Here is a 14842-nt window from a genome sequence, read left to right on the forward strand (position 1 = left end):
CAGTGGATAGGAGCCTGTGGGCCAAAGGGTCCTAGGTTCGATTCCTATCAAGGGCATGTACCTTCGTTGCAGGTTCCTCCCCAGCGCGGTCCCTGGTCGGGACGCATGCAGGAAGCAACCAATTGTTGTGTTTCTCTCACATTGATGTTTCTCTCTATCTTTCCCTCTCTCTTCCACTTTCTCTAAAAACCAATGGAAAAATATCCTTGGGTGAGGATTAAAAAAAAGGGGGGGTGTGGGCTTGACTGGCATGCCTCAGTGGTTGAGCATTGACCTATGAACCAGGAGGTCTAGGTTTGATTCCTGGTCAGGACACATGACTGGGTTGCGGGCTCCATCTCCACTGGGGCGGGGGGGGGGGGGTTGCGGGGGGGAGGTAGGAGGCAGCCGATCAATGATTCTCTCTCATCATTGATGTTTCTATCTCTCTCTCCCTCTCCCTGCCTCTCTGAAATCAATAGAAGTATTTAAAAAATAAAGGATATTAAAATGTTACATCTAAATTACATGTATTTCAAAGTATTTTGGAGGGAAATGTATTGATGTCTACATATTACTTGAAATACAGAAAATATTTCTAGGGATGTATAGACAGAAAGATGTGTTAAAGCAAAAGTAGTAAATTAGTCATAGTAAAGTATGTGGAGGGAGGACAAAGAGTAAAGGGGGTCAAATATGGTGACAGAAAGAGACTAGACTTTGGGTGATGAGCACCCAATGTAGTATATATACATATGTATTTTTAAATTGTATACCTGAAATTTATATAATGTTATTAAACAATGTTACCCCCAAATTTTTAATTTAAAAAAATTATAAAATGCTGTGGAATCTATTTGGTGGGCATATAGGAGTTAACTGTACAATTCTTTCAACTTCTCTATATACTTTTAATTTTTCATAATAAAATGTTAATGGGGAAGCTGTTATGAAAATGGAAATCATATACCACACTGTATAGTTATCTTTGTATTTTCATATTTGCTTTTTTTTATAATGTATTGGTATTTTGTTCCTAGAGAAGAAATGGCTAATATTTTTTAAGTGCCTTGTACCAAACATAAGGCTTTACTATTACACTTTCATGAGTTAGGTATGATTGTCAGTTTGTAGTTCAGAAAACCAAGACATAGTTTTATATACTTGCACAATCTAGTAATCTCAGAGCATACCTTTTGAACCTGGAGTCTGACTTAAGAGTTGATGGCTACCAAATTGCACAATTCCAGGGCCACCGTTTTCATCATTGGCACCATAGAGTGTCATTCACTTAGAATACAAAGTGGGTAGTTCCCCTGGGATTGTGTAACAAGACTGCCTGGCCTTAACCATTTGCTTATATGGCTGCCTCACTATTCTTAGACTTTTAAATATTTTTCTGATGTGAATTTTGAATTGTTCCATGACTTTTTCTTGTGTTTTATTTTTAAGATTCTTGGATCTCCCAGTCAGCATCATTTCCGCGTAATCAGAAACAGCCAGGGGTGGATTCTTTATCACCAGCGGGCTCACTTCCTAAACAGATTTGCCAGCCTTCTGCCCAACAGCAACGTACTAAGCCAGCTGAAATCACTTGTGCACACTGCAAAACGCCTTTACAGAAAGGACAGACGGCTTATCAACGAAAAGGATCCGCTCACCTCTTTTGTTCTACCACCTGCCTTTCCTCCTTCTCTCACAAGCGTACTCCAAAGAAACACAATGTAATGTGTAAAAAGTAAGCTTACTTTCTCCCTGTGCTTGATGCTGACGTTGTAAATATGTGTTCTGAATGTAATTGGAGAACTGCATAAATTCATGGGTAGAACTGTTGCAGAGGTGTCCTCAAGTTAATTGAGCTTGAGTTATCTTAGAGTTTGTCAGAGTTCAGTTTGTCAGCGGGCTTATTTGTACTGTCCTTACACTTAGCAGGAAAATGGAGTGTGCCACCAACTCTGCCTCATCAGCCCATCCCCCATCTCCTTCAGTTCTACCAAGTTGCTAACACCTGTTGTTGTTTTTTTAAATCCTCACTTGAGGATATGTTTTTATTAATTTTAAAGAGAGAGAAAGGGAAAGAAAGAAACATCAATATAAGAGAAACATCGATTGCTTAGCTCTTGTAGGCACCCCTGCCAGGGATGGAATCCACAACCTTTTTGGTGTATGGGACTATGCTCCAACTAACTGGGCCTTCCAGACAGGGTTTGCTACCACCTTTTTGATTACTTCTAAAAGTCATCAGAATCTATGGCAAGGATCTTGTGATGTAAAATATTTTTATTTATAAGTCTTTTCTTCCTATTTTGTTTAGGAACTCTTGGTGATGAAACCAAGAAGTGGATTTTGCTAGATTCCCAAATTATAGTTGATTCGTAGTATTAAATTATGAGAAAATGAAGACTGTCCATTATTTTTTATATACTTGAAAATAAAATGCAGTGTTGTTAAATTGTGTTTATCCCTGTGTTTCAGAGATGCACCTACAAAAAGGGCTACTGTTGTTCCTCAAGTGCAGTCGAGCCAGCCCTTCCAGGAATTCTGCAATACATACTGTGTGTCTCCCTACAAAGACAACCAGAGTCTCAGAAAAAGAATTTCAAATAAATCAAGATGTACAATCTGTAGTAAACTAACAGAGGTCTGAGTTTTTCTATCCTAAGTTATTATCTATGATAACTTTAACATGTTTTTTAAAAAATTTATTTTAAAGAGAGAGGAAGGGAGAGAGAGATAGAGGGAAAAAAACTTCGAAATGAGAGAGAAACATCAATCGACTGACTCTTGCATGCCCCCCTACGGGGGATCGTACCTGAAACCCGGACATGTGCCCTGACTGGGAATTGAACCAGTGACCTCTTGGTGCATGGGACAACCCTCAACCAACTGAGCCACACTGGCCAAGGTTCTAGGATAATTTTAACTGTTAAGTGCTATTCTGTGCTCTGCCATCTACATAATGCACATGTCCTGAATCTGCACAGTGAAGTTAAAGGAAGGACTAAGGATATGCCAGAACTATTTTATAAACAAATGTCCTATTTGCATAGTATGAAAAATATACATCTGTTTCTATAGAATTGGATGTACTCATCCATAGAGTAATAGTTGTATAGAGGATTTTGTTCTTACCAGACACAGTAAATTAAAATGTAGGTTCAGGACACAAAGGAAGCAACCAATCCTAGTGCAAGAACATACAGAACATGTGGACTGAAAGTATGTTGATAACTTCACATTTCTTAATTGGTATTGCCATCCTTCCAGTTCCAGAAAGAAGAAATATGCATGTAGGCAGTCCTTACTTAACACAGTCCTTGGTAACAGTTTGGTGTTGGTTTCTGCAGAGCCATGCAAATCCAGAACACAGTTTTATCTCAGTTACCACAGAGCTGAGCAAAGCAAGAACCACTTAGTCTTGTATATCCAGACATCATCCCAATATGGAATACTGATTCACTTAGTCCCTCCCACAAATTGTCTAGATCAGTGAAGCTTATAAGACAAAGAATTCTCAATCCATTTCTTTCAAGTAGGTGGTATCAAAATCTTTTAAATCTGTTCATTTTCTGGAATGCTTAAGTGTCTCTGGGGAAGTTATTACTGATTTTATTGCTTTTTGTTATGTGTATCTTATTTTGATAAAAATCAAAGAATGATTTTACAAAGAAATCAAAGATAAAAATGAAGGAATAATGAAATGAGCTTTTTAGTCTTTTTCCTGAATATTTTTTCCACTGAGAAGTTACTAGAGTTTCTTTGTTTCTGTTGAAACTAGTTATCTCATTGCTTACTGTGCTAATCTGGCTTATTTATTTAGTAAGTTCTCATTTTTCTTTTAGATTCGCCATGAAGTCAGCGTTAATAATGTGATACACAAACTGTGCAGTAACCACTGCTTTAACAAGTACAGGTTGGCTAATGGTCTGATAATGAATTGCTGTGAACATTGTGGAGAGTACCTGCCTAGCAAAGGTTCTGGAAACAATGTCCTTGTCATTGATGGTGGCCAACAGATGACATTCTGCTGCCAAAGTTGTGCTAACGAATATAAACAGGTAAATCTTTTAATGAATTTTAGATGATCAGGTATACAATAACTTCTACCTTGTATTAGCTTACATTAACCAGATTGATCTTAGAATCTCATTTAGTTCCACTTTTGTCAGTCTGTCATTGAGGTCTCACATCTGAAATGAGTATTGAAATCAATTGTTGTAAGTAAGCTTGTTTAAAATGTTTACTCTTTGCAGACATTACAACAAGTAATTCTTTTCTCTATCATTTTGTACTCCCACTGATAACTCAATAGTTCCAGTTACTTTACATTCTCACCAAAACTTGGTGTTGTTTGTTTTTTTGTGTGTTGTTTTTTAAAATATTGAGAGGTAAAGATAGAAACATCAATGAGAGAGAAACCTGAACCAGCTGCCTCCTACATGCTCCCTACTGGAGATTGAGCCTGAAACCTTGGCATGTGCCTGACCAGGAATCGAACTATGACCTCTTGGTACATGGGATGATGCTCAATCACTGAGCCACACTGGCTGGGTGGTGTTATCTGTTTTGATTTAAGGTATTATAGTGGATATAAAATTTGCATTTCCTCGATAACTAATATCCCCCTTTCATCATTCATATATCGTCTTTTGTAAAATGTCTATTCAAGTCTTCTGCTCATTTTTAAAATAAGGTTGTTTTTGTATTTTTGAGTTATAGGAATTCTTTATATATTGTCGATGCATATCTTTTATAAAATAATGTATTGAGAAGATGTTCTTCTGGGCAGTGTTTTGTCTTTTCATTTTCTTCGTGTTTAGGAAAAGCCCAAGTGTTTAATTTTGTTTAAGTCCAATTTACTATTTGCTTTTCTGATTAATACTTTTTGCATTTTGTTTTAAGGCATCTTTTCCTACCAAAGTTATTAAGATATTTACCTTTATTTTCATCCTGGTCAGGGCACATCCCCAAGTTGTAGGTTCAATCCCCAGTTGGAGGTACATACCGGAGACAACTGATTGATGTTTCTCCTCCCTCTCCCTTCCTCTCTCTTTCTAAAATCAAAAACATATTTTAAAAAATTAATTCAAGATGGATCATAAATATAAAACCAGGAACATTCTTCATCCTCATTGAATAAGGGTTTAAGTGGATAGCTTTTAGAGAAAAGTAACTCAAGTGCAAGGCTATTAAACAATTGAGGAAACAATAGATACCCATAGTTAACTGTCAGTTTTTGCAAAGAAAGCTAGTTTATATTCTCTTCATTCTTATTTTTTTAATGTTTTCTATTTTTAATTTCTTTATTGATTAAGGTATTACATGTTTCCTTATCCTGCCATTACCCCCCCAAACCCCCCACTCATGCCCTCACCCCCTTGTTGTCTGTGTCCATAGGTTAGGCTTATATGCATGCATACAAGTTCTTTGGTTGATCTCTCCCCCTTACCCCCCACCCTCCCCTACCTTCCCTCTGAGGTTTGATGGTCTGATCGATGCTTCTCTGTCTTCATTCTTTATATATAGTGCATCTTCCATATAGCTAAGCTGTTGGATGTGGCTTCTAAAAAAGCACAGTGAGCAATTGAAAAGTGGCAAAAAGACAGTATAGATTATCTTTTCAAAAGAATACATGGCAAAAATAACCTAATGAACTTCAGATTGGTAATAAACAACTATTTTAGGTCTTAATATTTTTACAAATCTTTTTTTTAGTGGATGATTTACCTATATCTGCGTACACTATGAGTTTTTGCAATGAGCTCATAATTCTTTTTTTTTTTTTTAGGAAAAATCTATTTATCATAATGTATGTTTTAGAAACAATGTGCCAAAGTCTTGGGGATTGATTACAGAAATGGTGTATACAATTATATATAATTTCTAAATAATACTTAATCACTAAAAAGTATGTTATAGAATACTTCCTGACATGAGAATGTTTTATTTAGGAAAATTAGCAAGGTACAAAGCAGGATGTATAATATGATTATACTAGAGGCCCGGTACATGAAATTCGTGCATGGGGAGGGGGGGTGTCCCTCAGCCCAGCCTGCACTCTCTCCAATCTGGGACCCCTCGAGGGATGTCCGAATACCATTCGGACATCCCTCTCACAATCCAGGACTGCTGGCTCCCAACCGCTCACCTGCCTGCCTGCCTGATTACCCCTAAGCGCTTCTGCCTGCCAGCCTGATCACCCCCTAACCACTCCACTGACAGCCTGATCAACGCCTAACTGCTCCCCTGCCAGCCCGATTGCCCCTAACTGCTCTCCCCTGCCAGCCTGGTCATCCCTAACTGCCCTCCCCTGCCAGCCTGGTCCCCCACAACTGCCCTCCCCTGGAGGCCTGGTTGCCCCTAACTGCCTTTCCCTGCTGGCCCGGTCACCCCTAACTACCCTCCCCTGCAGGCCTGGTTCCCCCCAACTGCCCTTCCCTGCAGGCCTGGTGACTCCCAACTGCCCTCTTCTGCCCGCCTGATCACCCACAACTGCTCTCCCCTACTGGCCATCTTGTGGCAGCCATCTTTGACCACATGGGGGTGGCCATCTTGTGTGTTTGGAGTGATGGTCAATTTGCATATCACCTTTTTATTATATAGGCTTTTAGTTTGGAGAAAAAAACAGATTTGAAAAATTATAGTTAATTTTCAAATTAAAATAGATTTGAGCCCTAGCCAGTTTGGCTCAGTGGATAGAGCATTTGCCTGTGGATTGAGGGGTCCTGGGTTCGATTCCAGTCGGGGGCACATGCCCGAGTTGCAGGCTCGATCCCCAGTGAGGGCCGTGCAGAAAGCAACCAATCAATGATTCCCTCTCATCATTGAGGTTTCTCTCTCTTCCTCACCTTTCCTCACTGAAATCAATAAAAAATATTTTTAAAAAAATAGATTTGAAAGGACACAAAACAGTAACTCCCTCTGAGTACTGTGATAGTGAGTGTATTTTCCTTCTCCTCCTCCCCCTCCTCCTCCTTCTTCCCCCCTCCGCCCTTCTTCTTCTCCTTCTTCTCCTTCTTCTCCTTCTTCTTCTTCTTCTCCTTCTTCTCCTTCTTCTCCTTCTTCTCCTTCTTCTCCTTCTTCTTCTTCTTCTTCTTCTTCTTCTTCTTCTTCTTCTTCTTCTTCTTCTTCTCAGTTTTAAAGTTTTAAAAAAAATGTTCTATAAGCAGTAAATTTTAAACAGTCTTATGCGGTCTTCACTTTCATTTCTCGGGTATCAAGGTTTTCTCCTGAGAGTTTTCCATTGATTATTCAGGAAGTTTTTATGTATTTTAGTTGTAATACCAGTTTGTTCCTGGGAGCATGTCTGTGCAGCATCCACTCACTCTGCCACCATTTTTAATCTCTGAGCTCATAATCTTCAAACAGATATAAAGTTTATCCTGTGAATAGCATAAGGCTTACTAGTACACATAGATTATAAATTTTTTATTCCTGAACAAACACTAGACATAAAAGTGGGAAAACAGAGTCAAAATAAGCACAATAGCTCGTAAACAGTTTACAAATGCAGGAGTGTCATTTCTATAGAATGCAGAGGTTTTATAAATGTGCTCTCACCACCACCACCAACACATTGGGGGTGTTATTGTTTTTGTTAATCCTTACCCAAGGATATGTTTTTATTGATTTTAGAGAGAGAAGGAGAGAGAAACATCAATCGGCTGCCTCCCTTTCGTACCCCAACCAGGGATGGAACTGGCAATCGAGGTATGTTATGTGCCCTGAATGGGAACCGAACACTCCAACTGAGCAACCCAGCCGGGCCACATGGGTAATTTTTGTTTGTTTGGGTTTTTAAAAAATATTTTTTATTGCTTTTTTTAGAGAGAGAGAAAAGGAGAAGGAGAGGAGAAACATTGTTTGGTTGCCTCCTTTATGTACCCCAACTGGGGATGGAATCTCCATCTTGGGCATGTACCCTGAGAAAAATTGAATTGGCGATCTTTTGGTGCATGGGACCTCCCTCAACGAACTAAGCCACACCAGCCAGGGCTGGCCACATTGTTTGTTTGTTTGTTTTCTAAATATATTTTTATTGATTTCGGTGAGGAAGAGGGAGGGAAAGAGAGATGAAAACATCAATGATGAGAGAGAATCATTGATCAGCTGCCTCATGCATTCCCCTTACTGGGGATTGAACCCAAAACCCTGACCTGGAATCAAGTCCTGACCTCCTGGTTCATGGGTTGATACTCTGAGCCACACTGGCCAGGCCCACATTGGTGTTTTTAAGTGATTAGTGGCAGGCCTTATCACATTAGAAAGCCTTTATGATCTATGAAGATCTTAAGAAAAAACTGAAGTTTTGCTATTATAAAAATGGATAAACCTAATCTTGATCTTACCCAGTGACCTAATTGGGATTGATTTTGTCCACCTGGGGACATTTGGCAGTGTTTTAAACAATTTTGATTACCACAACTGGGTGGTTGCTGCTGGCATCTAGTGGGTAGGGGTCAGGGATGGTATTAAACATCCTACAACCCACAGGACAGTCCCTACAACAGAGTTATCTGGCCTAAGACTTAGTGCCAAAGTTGAGGAAATCCATAGGATAAGTAGGTGCTAAAATGTGTGTATATGGTAATTATAGTGAGAGGAAGATCTAAATTCCCATCCTCATTGAGAATTCAATTGATGATGCCTAAAACTAGGAGGCAAAATCAATAAATAGTCATGCAGACATGTTACTTTGGTATTTTGAAATAAACACCAAAAGAATCAGCTAAATGTGTTCAAAGTAATTTACTTTTGGGAAAGTGAACTACAGGGTGTCCCCCCAAAATGTACACACACTTCAAATTATTTTAAAGTCATTGTTTTTTAACATACAGTTCATTTTCAAAATTTAAAAGAATATACAGAAATGAGGATTTTTGTCATAATAATTACTGGTCCAATAATAATAATAATAATAATAATTATTATTATTATTATTATTATTACTGGTCCAGGTACTGCTGATAACTCAGAGCAATGGAATCACAAACATTAAGAATAATTTCAATTGAGCCCTAGCCAGTTTGGCCCAGTGGATACAGCATCAGCCCTCAGACTGACAGGTCACAGGTTTAATTCCGGTCAAGGCAATCAATCGATGTGTTTCTCTCACATCGATGTCTCTCTTTGTCTGTCTCTCCCCTTCTCCTCCATTCTAAAAATCAATGAAAAATATCCTTGGGTGAGGATTAACAACAACCAAAAAGAGAACCATTTCATTCAGTATTTATGTGCCCTCAGTTCGTCCACTGTTGCCGTTTTTGTACCATAAATTTTATCTTTTATATATCCTCATAAAAAAAGTCTAGTGACACTTTAAGATAAGTTTTCCTTGTTCAAAGATTAGTCTGGCTTTACCCACTATTTCATATCAGTTAAATCAGAAAAAGTGAAAATTAAGTGAGTTATCAGCTGTTAAAGTGTGTATACATTATTGGGTACACCCTATATTTGTTGTAATTAACCAGGTTTAACTAGTTGATGCTTTATACTAAATGTATATTCAGTTTTGATTAAGTAAAACCATATAATATGTTAAAGATACTGAAGTTCAGAGAAAATGTCTTAGCCAGAATCACAGCTAGATTTGACTTCACATTGGAAACCTTAATTAGTGCATGAAACAAACATTTGATTATACGTGTGCCTCATTTTCCCAAATAAGCCATAGTTCCCTGAGGCCAGGATCTATATCTGATTCCATTCAGAAATCTCCAGAATAACTAGCCTTATATGCGGGGTGACCAAGCCACTGGGACACTTCTGAAAGTGAAATGATCTATTTATAAATGTAGTGCTCTCCATCTTGGTACCTTCCCCCCCACCACCACCACCCCTCCTTTTTTTAGATGCTTTAGTTAATTGGTGCCTATCACCTACCTTTTATTTGGCTTTAGTTTTCATCCAGGTCATCAGTAAAAATACTTATGTGACAGAAGAATGTAGTATTGCACTGAAGTATTTTTTGAACTTGATTTTCAAGGAATCTCAGATGTGTTTTCCTGGAGAGAGAGCCTGAGTATCATGGATGAATGAGGAGAGATATTTTAACCTTCAGCCTGGAGTATACTGCAGAAAATTTACGAGCCTTTGCACCAAGGAGTAGCTGACTCAACAACCTTTATCTTTATCATCAGTTCTTTGCTATCAGACCCTATTCAGTAATTGTCACATAATTATGAGTCTCATTGTATGTGTGTATGCCAATAAGGTCAACTAACATGAGTTTACTCTGATGCTAGATACAGCTTTTCATGCATTTTCACATTTAATCATCTTAAGTCTCCTGAGTTAAGTACAATTTAGGTCCTCATTTTATTGGGAGGAAACAGAAGCTTAGGTGATTAAGTGACTTACCCAAAGTCATATGCCTGGGAAGTGTCCCACCCATTGAGAATTATAATAAGTTGATTACTTATTCATTACCAAGAAACTCAGGAAGATAAAAGAAAAGATCAGAGTTTGGGTTGGGTTGTGTAAAATTAATATTGCAATCCTTGGCTTTCTGTTTCGTTCTTTTTTAAAATATATTTTTACTGATTTCAGAAAGGAAGGGAAAGGGAGGGAGAGAGAGATAGAAACATCAATGATGAGAGCAAATCATTGATCGGCTGCCTCCTGCATACCTCCCAATGGAAGTTGAGCAGCCCACAACCCAGGCATGTGCCCTGACTGAGAATCAAACCCTGATTTTCTGGTTCATAGGTCCACGCTCAACCACTGAGCCATGCCTGCTGGGCTATTAATTTTGCTATGTGCTCTTGTAGTATAGTCTTCTCCACTACCATAGTTTCAATTAATATGTATTTTGATGACTTCCAAAATATCTGAAGATCATATTTATTCAGTTTCAGACCACCTGTAATCTCCACTTGACTGTTTTATATACCTCAAACTCTATCTAAAACTGAAACTCCAAATTTGTGTTTTTTTTTTAATTTGTTTCCTTGGTTATTAAATTATTCCATCATCTAGTCAGATGCCTGATCGGAGGGAGAGTCATTATTTATGACAAATATTCAACATTCATGATCCTCTCTGGCCAGAAGTTCTTTGAAACCATGCCATGGAGTCATCTGACTTACTCATCTTAGGGTCATTTTCTACACCTCCCTCTTCTCAGTCTCCAGATTCACTCAGTTACCAACTAATACAGATTTTGCTTCCTAAATCTCTCTCCACTCTATCCTACCTCTACACCTATCATCCTAGACATAGCCTCCATCCACTTGCCAGCATTACCACAGCTTTCTGTCTCTTTACGCTTGGCCTTCCTTACAGTTGCAAATCCATATTATAATCAGAGTGATCTTTCTAAAGTACAGATTTGATCATGATGTACTTCTGCTTTTTTTTACTTTAGTGCTGTCACATTGCTTTTAGGATTACATCAGAACAGGTTTTGGCCTGCTCTGGGGAGGGAGAACACACCAATTCTTAGTTTCTTAAGCTCCATTGTATAAATTGTTCCAAGTTATGACATGTAAAACTATTGTAGCTATCAGGTCTTCAATTCCCATTGTATACATCTTTGTTCTTTTTCTTCTTTATTTTGCATTTTTATTTTATTGACTCCAAAGTAAGTAATGTGTCTTTTTATTAAATGGAATCATATAATATGTGGTACTTTGTGACTGGCTTTCACATACTTATCATCTGTTTTCAAGGTTCAGCCATATTGTAGCACATATCTTGGCTTCACTTTTTATTGTCAAAGTAGAGGCCTGGTGCACAAATTCATGCACTGATGAGGTTCGGCCACCTGGCCCCGATCGGCCCTGTTTGGACTGGGCCGGCCAGGAAGTTGGCTGGCTGGCCCCACCGCACACAAACTAAGAGTTGATGTGTTCTCTCTCCCCAGCTGGGGAAAGGGGCCACAGGCAGTTGGCCTGCTGGCCCTGCCCCCTGGTCGAATTCCCAATCAAACTCCCAGTCGAGGGGACAATTTGCATATTAGCCTTTTATTATATAGGTTAATTTTCCATTGTATGGATAATACATTTTAATTTATGCATCAGTAATGGACATTTGAATTATTTCTACTTTTTGCCTATTAGGAATAATATTGCTATGAACATTTTGTGTAAATCTTTGTGTGGGCATATATTTTCATTTTGGCATTGCTAGGTTATATGATAACTCTCTTTAACTTTTGAGTAATTTCCAGACTGTTTTTCCAAGCAGATAACACCATTTTACATTCCCTCCAACACCTTAGGAAGATTCCAGTTTTTTCACATCTTGTCAGTATCTGTCTTTTCATTGTAGTCATCCTAGTGGGGGTGAAGTAGAATGTGGTGGTTTTTATTTGTATTTCTTCTTCGATGACTAATGATGAACATCTTTTGGTTGCTTACTGGGCATTTGTATATACATTATTTTTTTTTTTAATATATTTTATTGATTTTTTACAGAGAGGAAGAGAGAGGGATAGAGAGTTAGAAACATCGATGAGAGAGAAACATCCATCAGCTGCCTCCTGCACACCTACTACTGGGGATGTGCCCGCAACCAAGGTACATGCCCTTGACCGAAATCGAACCCGGGACCCTTGAGTCCGCAGGCCGACGCTCTATCCACTGAGCCAAACCGGCTTCGGCTACATTATTTTTTTTAGTGTTAATAATTCTAAGATAAAAGTATAATCTGTTTCTCCTTAGATGTTGGAAACAAAATCAAAGAAAATATCCATATCAGCAAACAGGAAAAGAAATGCTATTGGAGAAGAAAATGAAAGGAAATTATATGGATCATTGAATACACTTTTGGAAAAAATAGAGGGAATACCAGGAAAAAAGGAAAAGATTTCAGAGCCACAGGTATCAGCAAAGTGCAAGATAGGAGCATCACTAACCAAACAGGATATGAATTTACCTGCTTCTGTGTCCATCATAGATGATACATTTCAAGAGCAACTGGAAGATAAAAATTCCGAAGACTCCACTCAAACAGTTGTGCTTTCTGCAGATCCAGGCACATGGCCCCGAATTTTAAATATTAAACAGCGGGACATTCTTGTTGAAAATGATCCCCCTCAAGTAAGAAATTTTAACTTTCCAAAAGACAATACAGGGAGGAAGTTTTCAGAAACTTATTATACACGAATTCTTCCAAATGGTGAAAAAACCCCTAGATCCTGGTTGCTTTATTCAACCTCAAAAGATTCTGTGTTTTGTCTATATTGCAAACTCTTTGGGGAAGGAAAAAATCAACTGAAGAATGAGAATGGGTGCAAAGATTGGCAGCATTTATCACACATTCTTAGCAAACACGAAGAAAGTGAAATGCACATCAACAATAGTGTTAAGTATTCAAAATTAAAATCTGATGTGAAAAAAAACAAAACTATCGAAACTGTAGAACACAAAGTACATGAGAATGAGACCAAAGAGAGTGTGCTGATGCTGTACACATGATATACCTGATAGGATCTTATGTTCACTCAGAGGAGATCTGTACCTCACAGTCAATACCATTGTGTTCTAAGGCTCCTACAGAGAGTAACTCAACAGTCCATTTGCAATAAGCATAATAGCAAAGAAATAGTAAAGAATGTTTGTTTTCCAAATTCTAAAGGTATTTTGATTCAATAGGAATTAATGAAGGTTTCAATAAACTGAGTTGTTAATTTTTTCAGTCAATTCACACGTTTTTAAAACGGCATTTGATAGGTTTGGTTAATTTACTATTCTGAGTAGAAAACACAGAAAGAGGTAGAAAAAGGCTTAAATTTATCAATACCAGTTTAAACAAGATACTTATGTGAACAAGTGTTATTATCATTATTATTAAAGTAAAAACATTCAGCAGCAGTCTAAGAATAGAATGGGATATGAAACTACAGATTTTTGCTCTTAAACCAAATACTTGTGATTTATTTCTTTTGGGTAAAACATCCTTTTATTTTAGGAAAATAGCATCATTTGTTAAATAAATGTTTGAGGTGGTTAATTTGCATTTTACTGGTTTTGTTTTAATTTGTAAATATTTTAGCTTTTATTGTTTTGTGAGAACTGTAAGCATAAAGTACCTATTTTTATCTTGGTATACATATAAGAAATATGAAAATAAAAATATATTAAGTTAACCTTTAGGTATTGTGGCATTTTTTTCCTTTGAAGGAGACTTTCTGCTTGAAATCTGAAAAATGCTCATGAAAAGTAAGGATCTCATTTTCTCAGATGGTCAATCAATGTTCCCATCACTGTATATTTAGTAATTCTCTATTATTTCTGGTTTCTGATAACAATTTTTGCCAGATATTAAATTATTTTTTTAATAACATATTTTTATTGATTGCAGAGAGGAAGGAAGAGGGAGAAATAGAAATATCATGGATGAGAGAGAATCATTGATTGGCTGCCTCCTGCACACCCCACACTGGGGATAGAGCCCACAACCCATGCATATACCCTGACCAGGAATTGAACTGTGACCTCCTGGTTAATAGGTTGATGCTCAAATACTGAACCATGCCAACTGGGCTAAATTCTTATGTATACTTCAGCTTCTCTTAAGGCTTTTCCTAGGAAACAAAATGGCATATGAGCAGAATAAGGTACATTCTTGTTGGTGGGGCTGACACTCAAGAGTACTTGACTGTAAGTGAGGCCTGTTTCAGATTCCCCCAGGGAAATCATTCTCATTAATTTATAACCCTTTGTTTTTGTTTTGCAGTGATCGTTTCAGGCTTTTAGACTTGGATCTGAATGAGCCTTTGGGATGTTTCAAAAAATCTAGTTTACTCTGAGAGGCTTATGAGGATATTCTAGAAAATATAGCAGGTAGTTCTGAAGTTCCTTTCCAAAAGGTTAATGGGCTCATTATTTCATTAAAGCTTAGAGTTAACTGAATGACACAT

The 14842-nt window shown here is 37.8% G+C and overlaps 1 protein-coding gene across 1 annotated transcript in view; it reads left to right on the forward strand.

Moving 5' to 3' along the window:
- ZMYM5 (zinc finger MYM-type containing 5) overlaps positions 1 to 13987 on the forward strand; it is a 46505-nt gene extending 32518 nt beyond the window's left edge. The window contains exons 4-7 of the mRNA XM_079773673.1: positions 1432 to 1717; positions 2455 to 2620; positions 3822 to 4037; positions 12642 to 13987. Coding sequence (XP_079629799.1) covers positions 1432 to 1717; positions 2455 to 2620; positions 3822 to 4037; positions 12642 to 13397 — 1424 coding nt within the window. The 3' untranslated portion in view covers positions 13398 to 13987. The remainder of the gene's footprint in view (positions 1 to 1431; positions 1718 to 2454; positions 2621 to 3821; positions 4038 to 12641) is intronic.
- Positions 13988 to 14842: the final 855 nt, after the last annotated feature.

This window comes from Cnephaeus nilssonii, assembly GCF_951640355.1.
Source record: "Cnephaeus nilssonii genome assembly, chromosome: 6".
Classification (NCBI taxonomy): Eukaryota; Metazoa; Chordata; class Mammalia; order Chiroptera; family Vespertilionidae; genus Cnephaeus; species Cnephaeus nilssonii.